This window comes from Sceloporus undulatus, chromosome 8, assembly GCF_019175285.1.
Source record: "Sceloporus undulatus isolate JIND9_A2432 ecotype Alabama chromosome 8, SceUnd_v1.1, whole genome shotgun sequence".
NCBI lineage: Eukaryota > Metazoa > Chordata > Lepidosauria > Squamata > Phrynosomatidae > Sceloporus > Sceloporus undulatus.
In genome coordinates, this window is record NC_056529.1 from 13,884,181 (window position 1) to 13,897,944 (window position 13,764).

At 39.1% G+C, this 13,764-nt stretch overlaps 1 protein-coding gene across 1 annotated transcript in view; it reads right to left on the reverse strand.

The window, feature by feature from the left end:
• Positions 1-8,993: 8,993 nt before the first annotated feature.
• The window catches only part of ZNF423 (zinc finger protein 423), a 354,629-nt gene continuing 349,858 nt past the window's right edge, over positions 8,994-13,764 (reverse strand). The window contains exon 9 of the mRNA XM_042437934.1: positions 8,994-9,697. Coding sequence (XP_042293868.1) covers positions 9,668-9,697 — 30 coding nt within the window. The 3' untranslated portion in view covers positions 8,994-9,667. The remainder of the gene's footprint in view (positions 9,698-13,764) is intronic.

A 13,764-nucleotide genomic window follows, 5' to 3' on the forward strand; every position in this document is an offset into this window, starting at 1 on the left:
GCAGTTTGCCCGAGATGAAGGTCAGCTTACTGCCAGAATAACTTACTGTATATACCTCATGCTGAGCCTGATAGCTGAGCCCACTATTCTATTCTGCTCCATTGAAGGCTTGTCACACCCATCGCCCAGCTAAAGACCAGCTTTCCCACTTTCATTGTCAGCCTTTTTGCCAGCATCTACCTCAACCAGCAGTTATCCCTTATGCACTCCTCTGGCTACAGAGTAGGGTGGAAGAGAGTGGGATTCAAAAACACAACAGCCAAGGCAGAAATTAAACATCTTTACATGGAGAAAACTGAGAGAGGGAGCGAGAAAGAGAGAGAAGGGGGTTCAAAAAATAGCATGAATTGTGTACTGGAACACTTAAGATTTCATGCGGCATGGGGTCTGAATACAGCTTTCTCCCTCACTCTTTATTACATGGTTAAGAAGGCCAGCAGTACGAAACTTGCAGCTTGACTTTTGAAACACCTATTGTGGCATAGTTTGAACTTCAGTATTTGCCACCGACAGCTCCCCGCAGTGAAACATACAGGTTTCTCAATAGAGCTGTACATATGATTTTGCTAAGTGCTTGCAGTTCCCCGTCCTACATAGGCTGTTTTAAGAAGTGACACTTAAATTAGTATTTTCACATTCCTCACGCAGGAAAAAAAATATGGCTCAAATGTACACACTCTTGAACTCTCTTCCTGCCAGGATACCTACATGGTGCTGCCTCTCCTCAGCATTACCTAAACCCCTCTCCTTATCTACTGGTCTTCAGCTCCAACCACAGCAAAGCATAGGAGTCACTTCATAAGCCACTACATAGTCACCATGGGGAATGTGTCATCTGTTTCAATTCTTACTGTGTTTTTATGTTTCCCTCTCCCTAGAATAACAAATAATTATACCAACAAATGCAACACATATTTTAAAAAAATAAAGGGGATTTAAAATAAGGTGGGGGACAAATGGTGGGGGGACAAAATAGAGAGGTGGGACTGCAGCTGAGAAACAGGGAATATGGAAGAAAAGAATAAAATATGCTTGTCTATAAAAAGAAGACTTACATGACAATAGGTTGGATTCAGTGGTACCCTTCTGTATGTGGACAGTATTTATGGAAGGTCATTCTTGCATCTTATATTAGGTCTCCCTCTCTCTCTCTCCCTCTCTCTCTCTCTCTCTCTCTCTGTGTGTGTTTGTGTTTGTGTGAAACGCAGCTGAAGCTTGATCTTCCATGTGCATAGCTTATTGGAGCAACAGAAGCAAAAGAAGTTCCTTGATTTGGCTGTACTTGTAAGCTGCATTAGCTTCTGCACTGGAAGAAATTGAGGATATATTAATAGAATAAATAATAATAAATTGTTTTATAATAATAAAGCCCACCACTTTGGAGTTTTGCACAAGCAGAATAGACTGATTGTTTAAAAGGGACTGTTTACAAGGAGAGTACCACTCCTTTGTTAGAAGAGCTGCACCAATTGCCAGTCTGTTTCTGGCCACAGTTCAAAGTGCTGCTTTTGAAGTCTTAAAAAGTTTGGGTCCAGGCTGTCTGAAGAATGCTATCTTCCCATATGAGCCTGTCCAAACTCTTCAGGGCTTTGGGGGAGGCATTTCTTTCAATCTCATCTCCTTCAAAGGCTTATTTGGTGGAAATGCAGGAGAAAGCCTTGTCTGTAGTTGCACCTAAATTCTGGAACTCCATTCCCAGGTGGTAAGATTGCTCCATCCTTCCTCCATCTAGGGAAGATTCTTTTTATTCCAGCAGGAGTTTGGGAAATGATTTTTGTTGTTGTTGTTGTTGTATAATTCTGTTTTGTTTCAGTGCTGCATTGTTTTTTTTTAATCTATCTACTCAAATTAATATTTTATATGGTTTCATTTTCTAGACAGTGAAACATTTTCATTCTGTATGTTTCCCCATTGTGTGGTTTTACCTGCGAGAAGTTGTGTCCATGCTGTTTTGGTGTTTGTGGGAGTTAAGGCCCATTAAAGGCTGAAGAAAGCCATCTTTACATATCTGAAGGGATGTCTTGAAGATGTCATGTAGAAGACAGAGTCAGCTTGTTTTCTGCTGCTGCAGCGACTAGGACATGCACTAGTGGATGTAAGTTACAAGAAAAGTGATTCCATCTAAACAGTAGAAAGAACTTTTCAGTTGTAAAAACTGTGGAATAGACTGCCTTGAGGAGTGATGGACTGTCTTTGATGGTGCTTTCGAGGTGCACATCCAACCTCTGCTTAAAGACCTCCAGAGAGATGCTTTAGTTGTGTATTCCTGCATGGCAGAGGATTAGACTACCTAGCCCTTGTGGTCCCTTCCGATTCTATGAGTCTATTAAAGAGAAGGACCTATTTTTAAATAGAGGAATAATTGCTTTTAGATGATTTGATGGAACGAATAGAAAACAAAAGAGTCTCTGTCTGAATTATGTTCTCCAAATCTCAATCCAGAATTTGTTTATATCCTTAGAGCAACATGCAGAATGAAACTCACATAGAATGTTCACACATAAAATAAGTTGTTGTTGGACTTTTCAATGAAACTGTGTCCATATAAAGGAACCTGAAACATTTAAAAAGTAAAATTAGTTCTCATTCCACACTGAGAGTGTTCTCAAGCAGTTAAATTGCTGTTCATTAATCGAGCCAACTAAGGTTCATGTTTTGTTTAAAATCTTAGAGGTGACAGGGTAATTATCTTACACTTGGCATTGCTAATTCTCCTTTCCCTTCACTCCCTTTACAAGAAACCCACTCTGACTTCTTTCCACATGTAGACTTCTTAAAAGTAAAAAGTCATTTCCTTATATACCACAAGCCATATTTAGACACAGAAGACTTTATGCAAGTGCTTTACCAGCCCAAAATTCTATTCATGTCCAGGTGAATGTGAGTAGAAGCCTCTTGGAAACCTCTCCCCTCAACATAGGAAGAGTGATCACTTTTGAGTGTAGGCATGTGCCAAGAGGAGAGCAGTTTGTTATCCCATTTGTCTTACCTATGTCCATGTATTCTCTTTAGAGCTTATAAGAGGGGGGTCCAGCCAATATGAGGCCCAGAGGGCCAAGGAGGGACCCATGAATTTCTCATGTCCCTTCTTTCAAAAAACAATAACTATATTACAGTCCCTTTCCACTGCATTATTTTACAAAGGTTAGCTGACATGTAGCTTTTTGGGTATTTTCTTGGCTTTTTAAGGGACCTGTCTAATTTTCCTATGAAATGAACACATACATTCATCCTGTAAAATGTGGTGTATTCACTTAGACTTCTAAATTCTACAGAATTACATTCTGATTATTGTGACAGAAGTACTGTTAAGTCAAGTGTTGGCCTTGACTCTGAGTGTTTTACAAATGAATTTCCTCCTCAAGTAGAAATAGAAAAATATGCTACCAGTGGCCAGATTCCACAACAATTTCAAAAGGACATAAACTCTCAAGCTTTTCCAAAAAGTGCCTTGAAATTTCTGCTGGGAATTAAACCCAAGGAAATGCCAAGGTGCTCTTTGCAAATCTGAGCATAACTGAGACGCCTACCATGGCCCACATTCCAGGATATGCCTCTCAGGCAAGTAGCTGCCCAATCTTCATCGCCAATGTCAGAGAAAAGGTGTTGTCATCTTAGGTGGTGCTAGCTCAACTCTGACTAAATAGCAGATTTGGGCCATGGGCTATGTGAGAAGGGCAGTAAGGTCAATCATGCCCTTGGTGGCCATGCTTCATCTCCTGGCCCAGTACCCCGATAGGAAGGGTGTATATTGAAGAGTTTACCACTGGATTTCATGTGGCATATTGTTGCTTGCACACTACCTTTGACTCAGGCAATTTAAAACCAACAAAGGATCTCTCAGAGCTAGTGGCCCCAAATATAGGGTGTGCAAGGTCAGTCGAGTGGCAGATCCATTTAGTCAATGTCCATCAGCAAATTATGTGTGTCCTCACTGGAAGTTTTACCAAAGAAAACTCCTGAGAATGCAGACTTATACATCACTTATTTTATCCAAAAGGGTATTTGGTTAACAACGATATCCCTCAAAAATTTTATTTGGTTAGATGTGCTTCATTTGAACAAGTCATGTGGCTGGTCCATGCATGCAGCCCTGTGGTGAAATGCAACATGCAGTCAGCATTTTGCTTGCTGCCAGTACTTGAATTACTATTATCTTTTGGGTTTTAAGTTAAAGGGGCAGTGGTATGTCAACAAAGCCATGCCTATTAGGTGTTTTGTCCCTTGTGCTGTGAGACATTCAGCACATTTTTTGAATGAACAGTCAAAGTGCAGGCCAGAATGCCTTTTGTTATACTGTAGCCAGCCTCTGGAAGAAGCAGGAATCCCTTTCTTCCCTACAACATCCCCAACTTCACCTTCTCTTTTTCTTAGATCAAATTAAGTCTGTCAATTTGTGCTGCTCTTGATAAAGCTTGCATCTTCTTTTTCTAAGATTTGTGATGTGTGTGTGTTTGCAGGGTTCTGGAGACCCTCACTGTCCCATTCACAATCACCCTACAAACCACAACAGTTCACAGTGATGCATTTAATTTTTTTCTCCATCTTAAAATATGGGAAATAATGGCAATGCCAGAAGCCCTGTTCTGTGAAGTCAAAACAGAACCCTATAAAAACTGATGGCACTGAAATGACTTCTGAAGTTGTCTAGTGATATCTTATAATTATCCCTCTGGGCACTTATAATTGTTCTCATGACATGTAATTATGTAGATAAATTTAAGTGTAAAAAACCATTAACTGTGCTAGTGTTTAACATGTGCGAGGGTTGGAAATGTGTTGCTCTTGCCTTACAGAAATCAAAGCTTACATAAATGGCATCATACTAGAGATCTCTTTTTAAAGCTTTCTTTTTATTACATCCTACTTCAAGACTGTGTTTGTACATGGATTTTACTGAAAATAATAATTTAACACAATATAGTTTTGATATTTTATCTAGCTTTGAATTCAGGGGGAAAAATTATTTTCAGCACAGGGGACTGAGTGGCAAAAGTCCGTACTCCAAATTAGAAAACATATGAAATATCTGTGTCTTGCTGTCCAATCTTCTGCCTATTTACCTGGAAGTAAATCCCATTTTGCTCCAAGGTTAAGTGTGCATTGGATTTGAATGTGTTTAATCAGAAGGAAGTCCAGCTTATTTTCATAGGACTTTGTCTAGAGAAACTCTGCACAAGGCTGTGTTCATAGTGTTAATTATCAAGCATTTTATGGCCGTTCTACTGGGGGGGGGGGCAGGCACAAAGAATTGATACTATCCACAATGATTTCTGCCCAAAATTGAATAGTAGCTTCTCTTATCTTACTTGCAAAGATATTAGCAGTTTAATTAAAGAGTGAAATTGCATGTATCATATAGAGGTGTGGCAGTTGGGACTAGAATAAATAGCATTTTGGCACACTGCTTATGAAGGGATTGAAACAAGAGGCATGTTTATTCAGCCAATTACTTTAAAAGACCCAACAATTACTACGGTAACAATAGAGGTAGAATTCAAAGTTATAGCAATGCTAGTCTGTAGAATCAGTATGTTGAGAGATCTTGTAGCACCTCAGTAATGCATCTAAGGAAGTAGATTTAGGGGCTTGACAGACTGCGCCAAAGGGGCAGCGCACCACCACCTCTTGCCTAGCCATGAGGAGTGGTGTGTGGCATCATGGTGCCCGGGGGGGGGGGGAAATCAGGGTATGCATCATCTGGACGCGATGCCCCGAATCTGCCCCCAAACTGGCCTTAATGGCTGGTCTGAAGAGGGTCTTAGCCTACCAAAATTCATGCTACCAATTTCCTTCTTTCAGTTAGTCGGCGGCAGACCGCCGCAAAGCGGCGGTCTGTACCCCGCCAATATCTTTGAATTCTACAGTAACAATTATTTGGTAGAATAATTAGATGACCCAGTCCCTCGTTTTTGAAGAATAAAAGGTATCTCCTATACTAAAGAATAAGTGGCCCTGATATCAGTAACCCAGATAAGGTTTTAAAAAGTGAGGTTCATGTTGAATGGAATGTTGCACAACTCAGTGTGCAATCTTATACATAAAAGCACCACTTTTGAAAACTCAAAGGAATGCAAAAATCATCATGGGACAAAAATGTCCAAATACATCCATGAGACACCAATGTGATTCTGGTCATTATGCCAGTTGCTGTAATGATCATCTTGAAAGGAAGGTCATCTCAGCTGAGCTAGCATCACTGGTGAGATTAAAGTTGGAGACTTTAGTCTTTTAACGGCTATCTAATGTTGGCTTTTCAGTTTTCATCAATAACTGGTTTTGCTGGCAGGTAAGTGCCAAGCAGTCAGTGAATAGAATTAAGAGGAACTGGTCACCCTTTCTATGTTATTTAGACCTTATGGTAATGATATTTTAAATCCATTGGCATGTGTCAATTACATAATGACCAGCCCTTAGATTGCTTATAATGAACTGCAACACTCAAGAGTCCTAGCCAGCATGCAGTTCATTATAAGCAGTGGTAAGGATTGCTAGGAGCTGCACTTCACAAACAGTTGAAAGACCAGACACAATTCCTTCTTTGCCTTAGATAGAACCATGTGCTACATCTGATTTTGTTGTCATGAAAGCTCATGCAAATGATCTGACATGCATATGGGGCAATCCTCTCATGGGAAATGCAGTTTTCATAGAAGAGGGTTGGTTCGTTGGTTCCAAGTCACCAAATCTTTCTGCATATGGAAAGTGAACACAACAAAGAGATCATATCCAGAGGTAGCTGTGTTGGCCATATAGCAAAGTACAATAACATCCAAACCCTACAAACCCCACCAAACATTGATACATTTATCGGGCACATCAAAATGCATAAAAATACATGTTGCAAGCTTTTGACGCTCCACTGGTTTCTTCATGAGGCAAACATCTTTTCCTGATGAAGACATACGTAAGACTTTTAGAGGATGCACTATGCAATGTGGGACATTGGACTGGGAATGTGTGGTGCTGATATTCAAGTAAACAAGATAAGATGTGTGCCCAACCATGGATGATACTTGTTCAGAATCTGATTGGAGGGCTTTAAAGTTCTATTAGATTTTTCGAGTCTAAAGTTTGCTCACTTACAAAGTCTGTATCACAATCAGGTTTATATCAATTCATCTACAAACCCTTTCCTCAGTCAAGCCTGCAAATGGTTAATGTGAATTATGAAAGTGTTCTCTCTGATAGTAACTGCTGAGAAAAAATGTATGAGCTTTGGACTCTCCTACAAGATGATGCTGAGGGAACTACAGCACTTATATTTTTGTGCTATGAGCTCTGTCTAAAAGTGTGCTTGTGTGTACACGGATTTTACCAAAAATAGTAATTTAGCACAATATACTTTTGATATTCTGTCTAGCTTTGAATTCAGGAAAATTTTTATTTCCAGCACAGAAGACTGAGTGCGCAAAGTCCCCATTGCAAATTAGAATCTGTTTTAATACTGTAATAATTTAATTCCTTTTTAATATACTTATTATTATTATTATTTATTTTATTTTTATGTTTTTAATTGTATTGTTTTTAATGCTGTGAAGCCATTCTGAGTCCCAGTCCTGGGAAAAGAGTAGGATACAAATAAATATAATAAAAAGATAAAAAAATAAATATTCTTTGGTGTTGGCATCCTGCACTTGGTGAATGTCTTGTCATTCACTGTGAAACCATATGGACTGCAACACAAGCTGTTTCAATATTAACTCTTCAAGTAAAGCTCTTATTCGCTCATAAAATCAGATTGCCCACCCAAAAGTAACCTTTTGTTTGGTACATATCTTTTCTCTGTTCCAAGCCCATTCTCTCAATTGTTTTAGTCCATTTTAGATAAAAGGCATGTGTGTTGAATTTCCAAACAGCTTTGCACCATGATTAGCAACTCTAGTTTCCAGAGGATAATTAAAAAATGCATGTGCCCAATGGTGCATCCATGTCACAACATTGGCATACATGTACCGGCACTATAACCAAATAAATTTTCTTTTAAAGCTGATTCTGACCTGGCCATAAAAGACTACATCTCAGCACTAATTTTAATTGTGCAATCCACTTACAATTTGAAAACTCATTTCCTTTCAGGGAAATCCGTTTCCTATGTTGACACTCCAAAAATTATGGTCTCTGCAACTGCACTATGTCATTGTTCGAAAACATTACCTGACTGCCTGGAGAATGGAATTCTGCCCTTCTTGTATTGGGAGTGCTGATCTGTTAGCATTCAATTCATGACTGCAGGATGTTTATAGCCATTATCCATAGAAAGAATGTGTAGGCAGAATACAGCAGGATGTACATTATTCCTGTTACTGTAGTTGCCTGTTAACCATTACCCTTTAAGCCCCAAGGTTTAGGCCAAGACTGGGAGATGTGTAGCTGTCCTGATGTCACTGGACTGCAACTCCCATCATCCCTCCCTAGTTATTTATTTTGGTTTACTTAAGAATTATTTTATCGCATCTAGTAGTCAAAACATTTCAAGGCAGTTTATAATCAAAAAGATACTACAATACTAATGGCTAAAACTAACTTCAAAAATTGAAATAATAAAATCCGTTAAAGATCAGAGTTAACGTTTAATTTTTAAAAAATGATTTAAAAAGGTAAAAAAAATTAAAAACAGACAATGCCAAAAATCTGGAAAATTACTGGGTTAACAAATAGGTTTTTAGTTGAAGGTGGAGGCAGTGAGCACTGTAACCCACCTTCATCTCAATGAGGAGGCTGGCTTGGGTTGATATGGTTCATAGACCAACATTTAAAGGGTCACATTTTCTCTGCTCTGCTTTAGAGGTTGGAATCACAGATTTGGACAGTTTTGGAATTATGGAACTCAGCTTTGTAATTCCCAAGACTTAATCTTCCTTAAACAAATTCATATGATTACTGTACTACAAACGGTTCAGAGTTAAACATCTTCCATCAGACACGATATCATACTCCCGTATTCCCACAAAACAGCACACACATCTATAGATTTGAGACTCCATCACTCGTCCAATGTATTCCCTTTATTGAACTGTATTAGTTAATGCAATCAGATTAAGTCACATTTATAAAGCAGACCATCCAGTTGCACTGAAACCGATGATATTCATTACATAGTTGTTGTTTTTTAATCACTGTCCGGTGAACTGGCAAATCCAATCAAAGCATTAGTCTTTAATTGTTGTAAAAAAAAGATCAAAAAGTGTAAAAAAAATTATTCAGACAATAGCCAAGCCATCACGTCACGATGCACGATTACCTAAAATTGCAATTAAAAAAAAGCAGTTAAACAGGGAAGAAACCAAAGAAAAAGAAAGCAAAGGAGGGAGGAAAAAATCACTTCTAAATCTTGGAACTATCCGTATAATACAAGAAGCAACAAAGGGCAAGAGCATCAAAGCAGCTTCCTATCTAGCAACTATAAATCCAGTCAGAAGCAGAAGCTTTAAAGTACACTAAGCTCAAGCAGGACAATAAAAAATACTGCGCATGGAATACTTTTAATCTCTTCCATTAATATTCATTTCCAGCTGCTTATAATAGCAGCGCCTCATGGCCAAATCATTAGAGTTTTACATCTGGGTTGCAAATGACACTTTGATTGGATGTAATGTTCAAATGGTCCTCCCCACTGAGCTTCCGTCAAGTCTTCTGCAGAGAGGTGTCCTGTAGTGCCAGGGGCTCACTGAGCGTGCTGGCTCAACGTGTGGTTCTGGAAAAAGATGGGGAAAAGGAGACGTGCGTGAGGGGCAGAATAATAGAGAGCAAGCCCATACCCTCCTACTCAGTCGCATTTATGCAGAACTCAACATAAAAGCTTTGCAATTATTACAGAACAAAATGCAATAAAGAAAAAAAAGGGGGGGAGAGAAGAAAAAATGCTCCTAAGTAACAGCTGCCAACGTGACACATTTGCTTTGAACTGATAGATCTGTTAATGTTGGCATGAACTTAAGCGCAAAGGGGGAGCGCGCGCACACACACACACATACACACACACAACAAAAAGGAAGAGAAAGAAAAACACAATGCAATGAAATTCAGCAAGTTGAGGATTTCGCGCCACTGTGGTAAAGAGGTAACACTATGAGGAAGCTTGCCTCCTGGGATCTCCTTAGCTGTAACAATTAAACAATATTCTCTTGTCACTTAAGGATAGCCACCCTCTTTATGCCACATCTTACTTAGTCTCACTCAGTATGGATAAGAAGTCTAGCCAGAAAGAGATGACAGACAATTGACAGCTGGAGAAAATACTTCAGCAACAGAAGCACCAGTTGCTGCATTCTGAGTCTGGAAGGACTAAGATATGTTGCTTTCTTGTGACTAATGTCACAATTGGGAGTGTGGATATACCTCTTTCATAGTCTATTGACTGCAGCTAGTTGGACTCCTTCCATGAAGGAAGAACCTACCCCAATTTAGAGCAAAAGGAATCTAAGAATATTGTGCCCCTATTAGGGAACCAAAAGTAACTCTAGCATTTCAAAACCACAGGGCAATATTCTCAGCACTAAAGCATTTCGCAGCAGAAAGGGATTAACAGGTAGGCCAGGGGGAAATGGATACTGGGTTGCTCAGTGGTTTAATCTTGGTGAAAGGATGACATTTACCGCACACCTCTGCAATTAGCTTCCATCCCTCCATAAAAGGAATGGCAACCAACCTCCTCAAGGGAGACATTACTGCTCAGACATCCTGTCTGTCATTTGCCAAGAGGCTAAATAAATCCTAATGCTATGCAGAAGTTGTATATTCAGTCTAATGCAAACGGAAGTTGTGTCTCAGAGTTACAAGCACCTTAGGAATGGTGTCTGGAATATCCAGCTCTTGGAAGTATTGGAGATCTCTTGACACTCATGCAGTCTTTGTGCAAAGGTCTATAGCACTCCTTGGCTTTTAGACTGAGATCTTCCCCCCACCCTCGAGATCCATTGAACAGACATTATCTCATACTAATCTGGTGGTATGAAATGAATGACCTTTCAAGCCCAGCCATGATTTGTAAATTTGGGTGCCAGGTTTGCTTGTAAGACTATTAGCTCTATACCACCACAACCATGAACAGAAGACTGGTCTCAATCCAGAAAAAATGGGTTGGGCTAACATCCTACCAAATTCAGTGGAACAAGTTAGCACCATTGCTGGAGTCTCATTTGTCCTAAGGAAACTGTTTGTGTATTTTCAACTGCGTGCCTATCTTCCATTTCACTTTACAACACAAAGTCTTGCAATTACAGCACTTTCTTTTCTGTACATCTCAGTTTTAGATAAATACTATGGGAGAGAAGTAGGGAATACAACCGCCAACCACAAAAATTTATGCAGGAAGAGATCCCTTAACAAAGAAGGAGCATAAATTAAATCTGTGTCACCATGCTAATTATTTGACTAATAATACTCACCTGACAACAGTGGAACGACTCTCAGTCGTACAATTATATTTAACATTCTACAAATCTGTTACTTCTGTCAAAGTAACCCAACGTTATTATTTATACTAGAAGAGGGAGAAAAATCCTCCAAAATCCTATACTACCGAGATGACATTGGTCTAATGGCAATTGTCTGGTGGCAACATTTAACTAATGAAGGTTCCAGTTGCAGACATTGTCTCCGGAGGTAGGAATGACCCCATTTAAAATGCTTTGGTACAATAGTTGCTGAAACATTCACTTCTGCCGAATAACCACCAGATGTCAGAAGTGCTGTGGAGTTTCTAAACCATGTCAAAGTTCCTACCAGTATTGTGGCCAGTGGGTTTCCTATGAAACTCGACACAATGATGCTCATTCTTTTGGGCACCACATGACAAAGATTAAGAGAAAAGGCAAAAACTATGGCTTTTTTAAGGTGGGGAGGGGGGATATATAACCAGACTTTTAAACCCAAAGCATAGAAGTGGAGCTTTCTAAATAGCACAGCAATTCAGCTATAAATTGTATTGCAGAAGTAGTAGTTGGTTACTTATGATTTGCTGTAGCTATGCATGAATGTAAAAAGAAAAAGCTAAACAGATACTTAAAATACTTGTGCATGTCGTTGACACAATATTATTAAGTTTATTTATTTAATGTCATTCATTAAATAAATATCTCACCTAGTAAATCAATAATGACAATACTACTACTACTAATAATAATAATAATAATAATTCTTTCCCACCTCTCCTTAAGGTTCGAGGTGGGTTACAACATATTAAAATACAAAACACAAATAAAAATGCATAAACCCACAGTGAAAATACAATACTATAAAATCATTAAAATCCACTCATATGAGTTCATATACAGATCGAAAAGTTATGATTTAACATTGTCAGAAGTGAGGCATCTTTAATAATAATAATAATAATAATAATAATAATAAATGTTATTTGTATTTCCCGCCTCTCCCAGCAGTTTTTCTTTTTATCTGCTTCTGTCAGGCATCACCTTTTATATTGTTGCATTTATCACATCCAAAAGCACTGCAGCTGCCATTGTCACCAAGCAAGTACTTTTGACAAATAACCTTGCCTCACATCTTAACAATTTGGATTTAATTTCTGACAAGTAGAAAACATAGCTTCATTATATACACAGAACGTCTCTTAGAGCCTTCTCCAATCTGGCACTCTCCAGGTGTGTTGGACTACAGCACCCATCATTTCCAATATTCTCTCTGACAAGTAGGAAGAAGTGTAAACAGGTAGGCAGAAGAGCATGATGCAAACATATATATTGCAGTGGAATGGATAGGGCAAGAGGGAGGAAGAAAAGGATGCTAGTGAATCACACTGGAGATATAATTCATTTATATGTCTTTCCCACACTCACTGTGCTACATGAAACCATCCAGAGACCTGTGAATATCTTGTGCCAGAAGGGCATCCTGCGATAACTATCCTAAGATGAGAATCTCCACCAATAAATTGGGTTATCATAGGCCCTAAGGTATTGCTTGCCCTAGGGATGATGAATGCTTCAGATTCCTGCAATAGCTACATCTACAGGTTACAACTTTACAAACTAGAGTGAAGAAATGCTCTAGCCTTTCTTGATTTGGCCAACAGCCATGGTCCCCTGCTCCTCTGAGCAGTGTGCAATTCTTCAAGAAAACAAACTTCTGATCACCTCAAAAGGACAAGGCACAGACTACAAAACCTTCTGCAAAATAGTAATGCTAAAAAGAAGAGGGAGGGGGAAGCATTTGAGCCCTGGAAAACCCATGGGTCATTGCAATTTCAATTGTGGGGAGGACCTAGCTAGCTGAGAACATGCATTTGTTGCAAGTAATCCTGCAACAAGGTATTTGTGAGCTCTGCATGTTTTGCAGAAGGTAACATGTTCAATCCTCAGTTAAGTCCAGGTAGGACTAGGAAGGAAAGATTCAGGTAGGACTAAGAAGGAATCTTGCCTGCAACCCTGGAGAACCAGTACTAAAACCATATTGGCAATACTTGGCTAGATAGACCATTGGCCTGACTCAGTGTAAGGTAGCTCCTTATGTTCCTAAAATCACACTGACAGACATTGTAAACATACAGAATACCACACAAGCCTCTTGTGCAGGCATTTGAGCAACTCTTGGTGAAACGATTCATTATATGAGTCAATATAACTGCGGCAAAAATCCCACCCTGCATTCCACTGTATTGACTATGCAAATATTTAACACCTTTCTAGTGGAATGACCTATGCAATGCCAGGCACTAGTCAGAAAACAAAGTGGATAATAACCAAAAGGTATATGCTACAAATGTTTCCAGCTGCTCCAGGAAGGAGCAAAAGGGTAGTT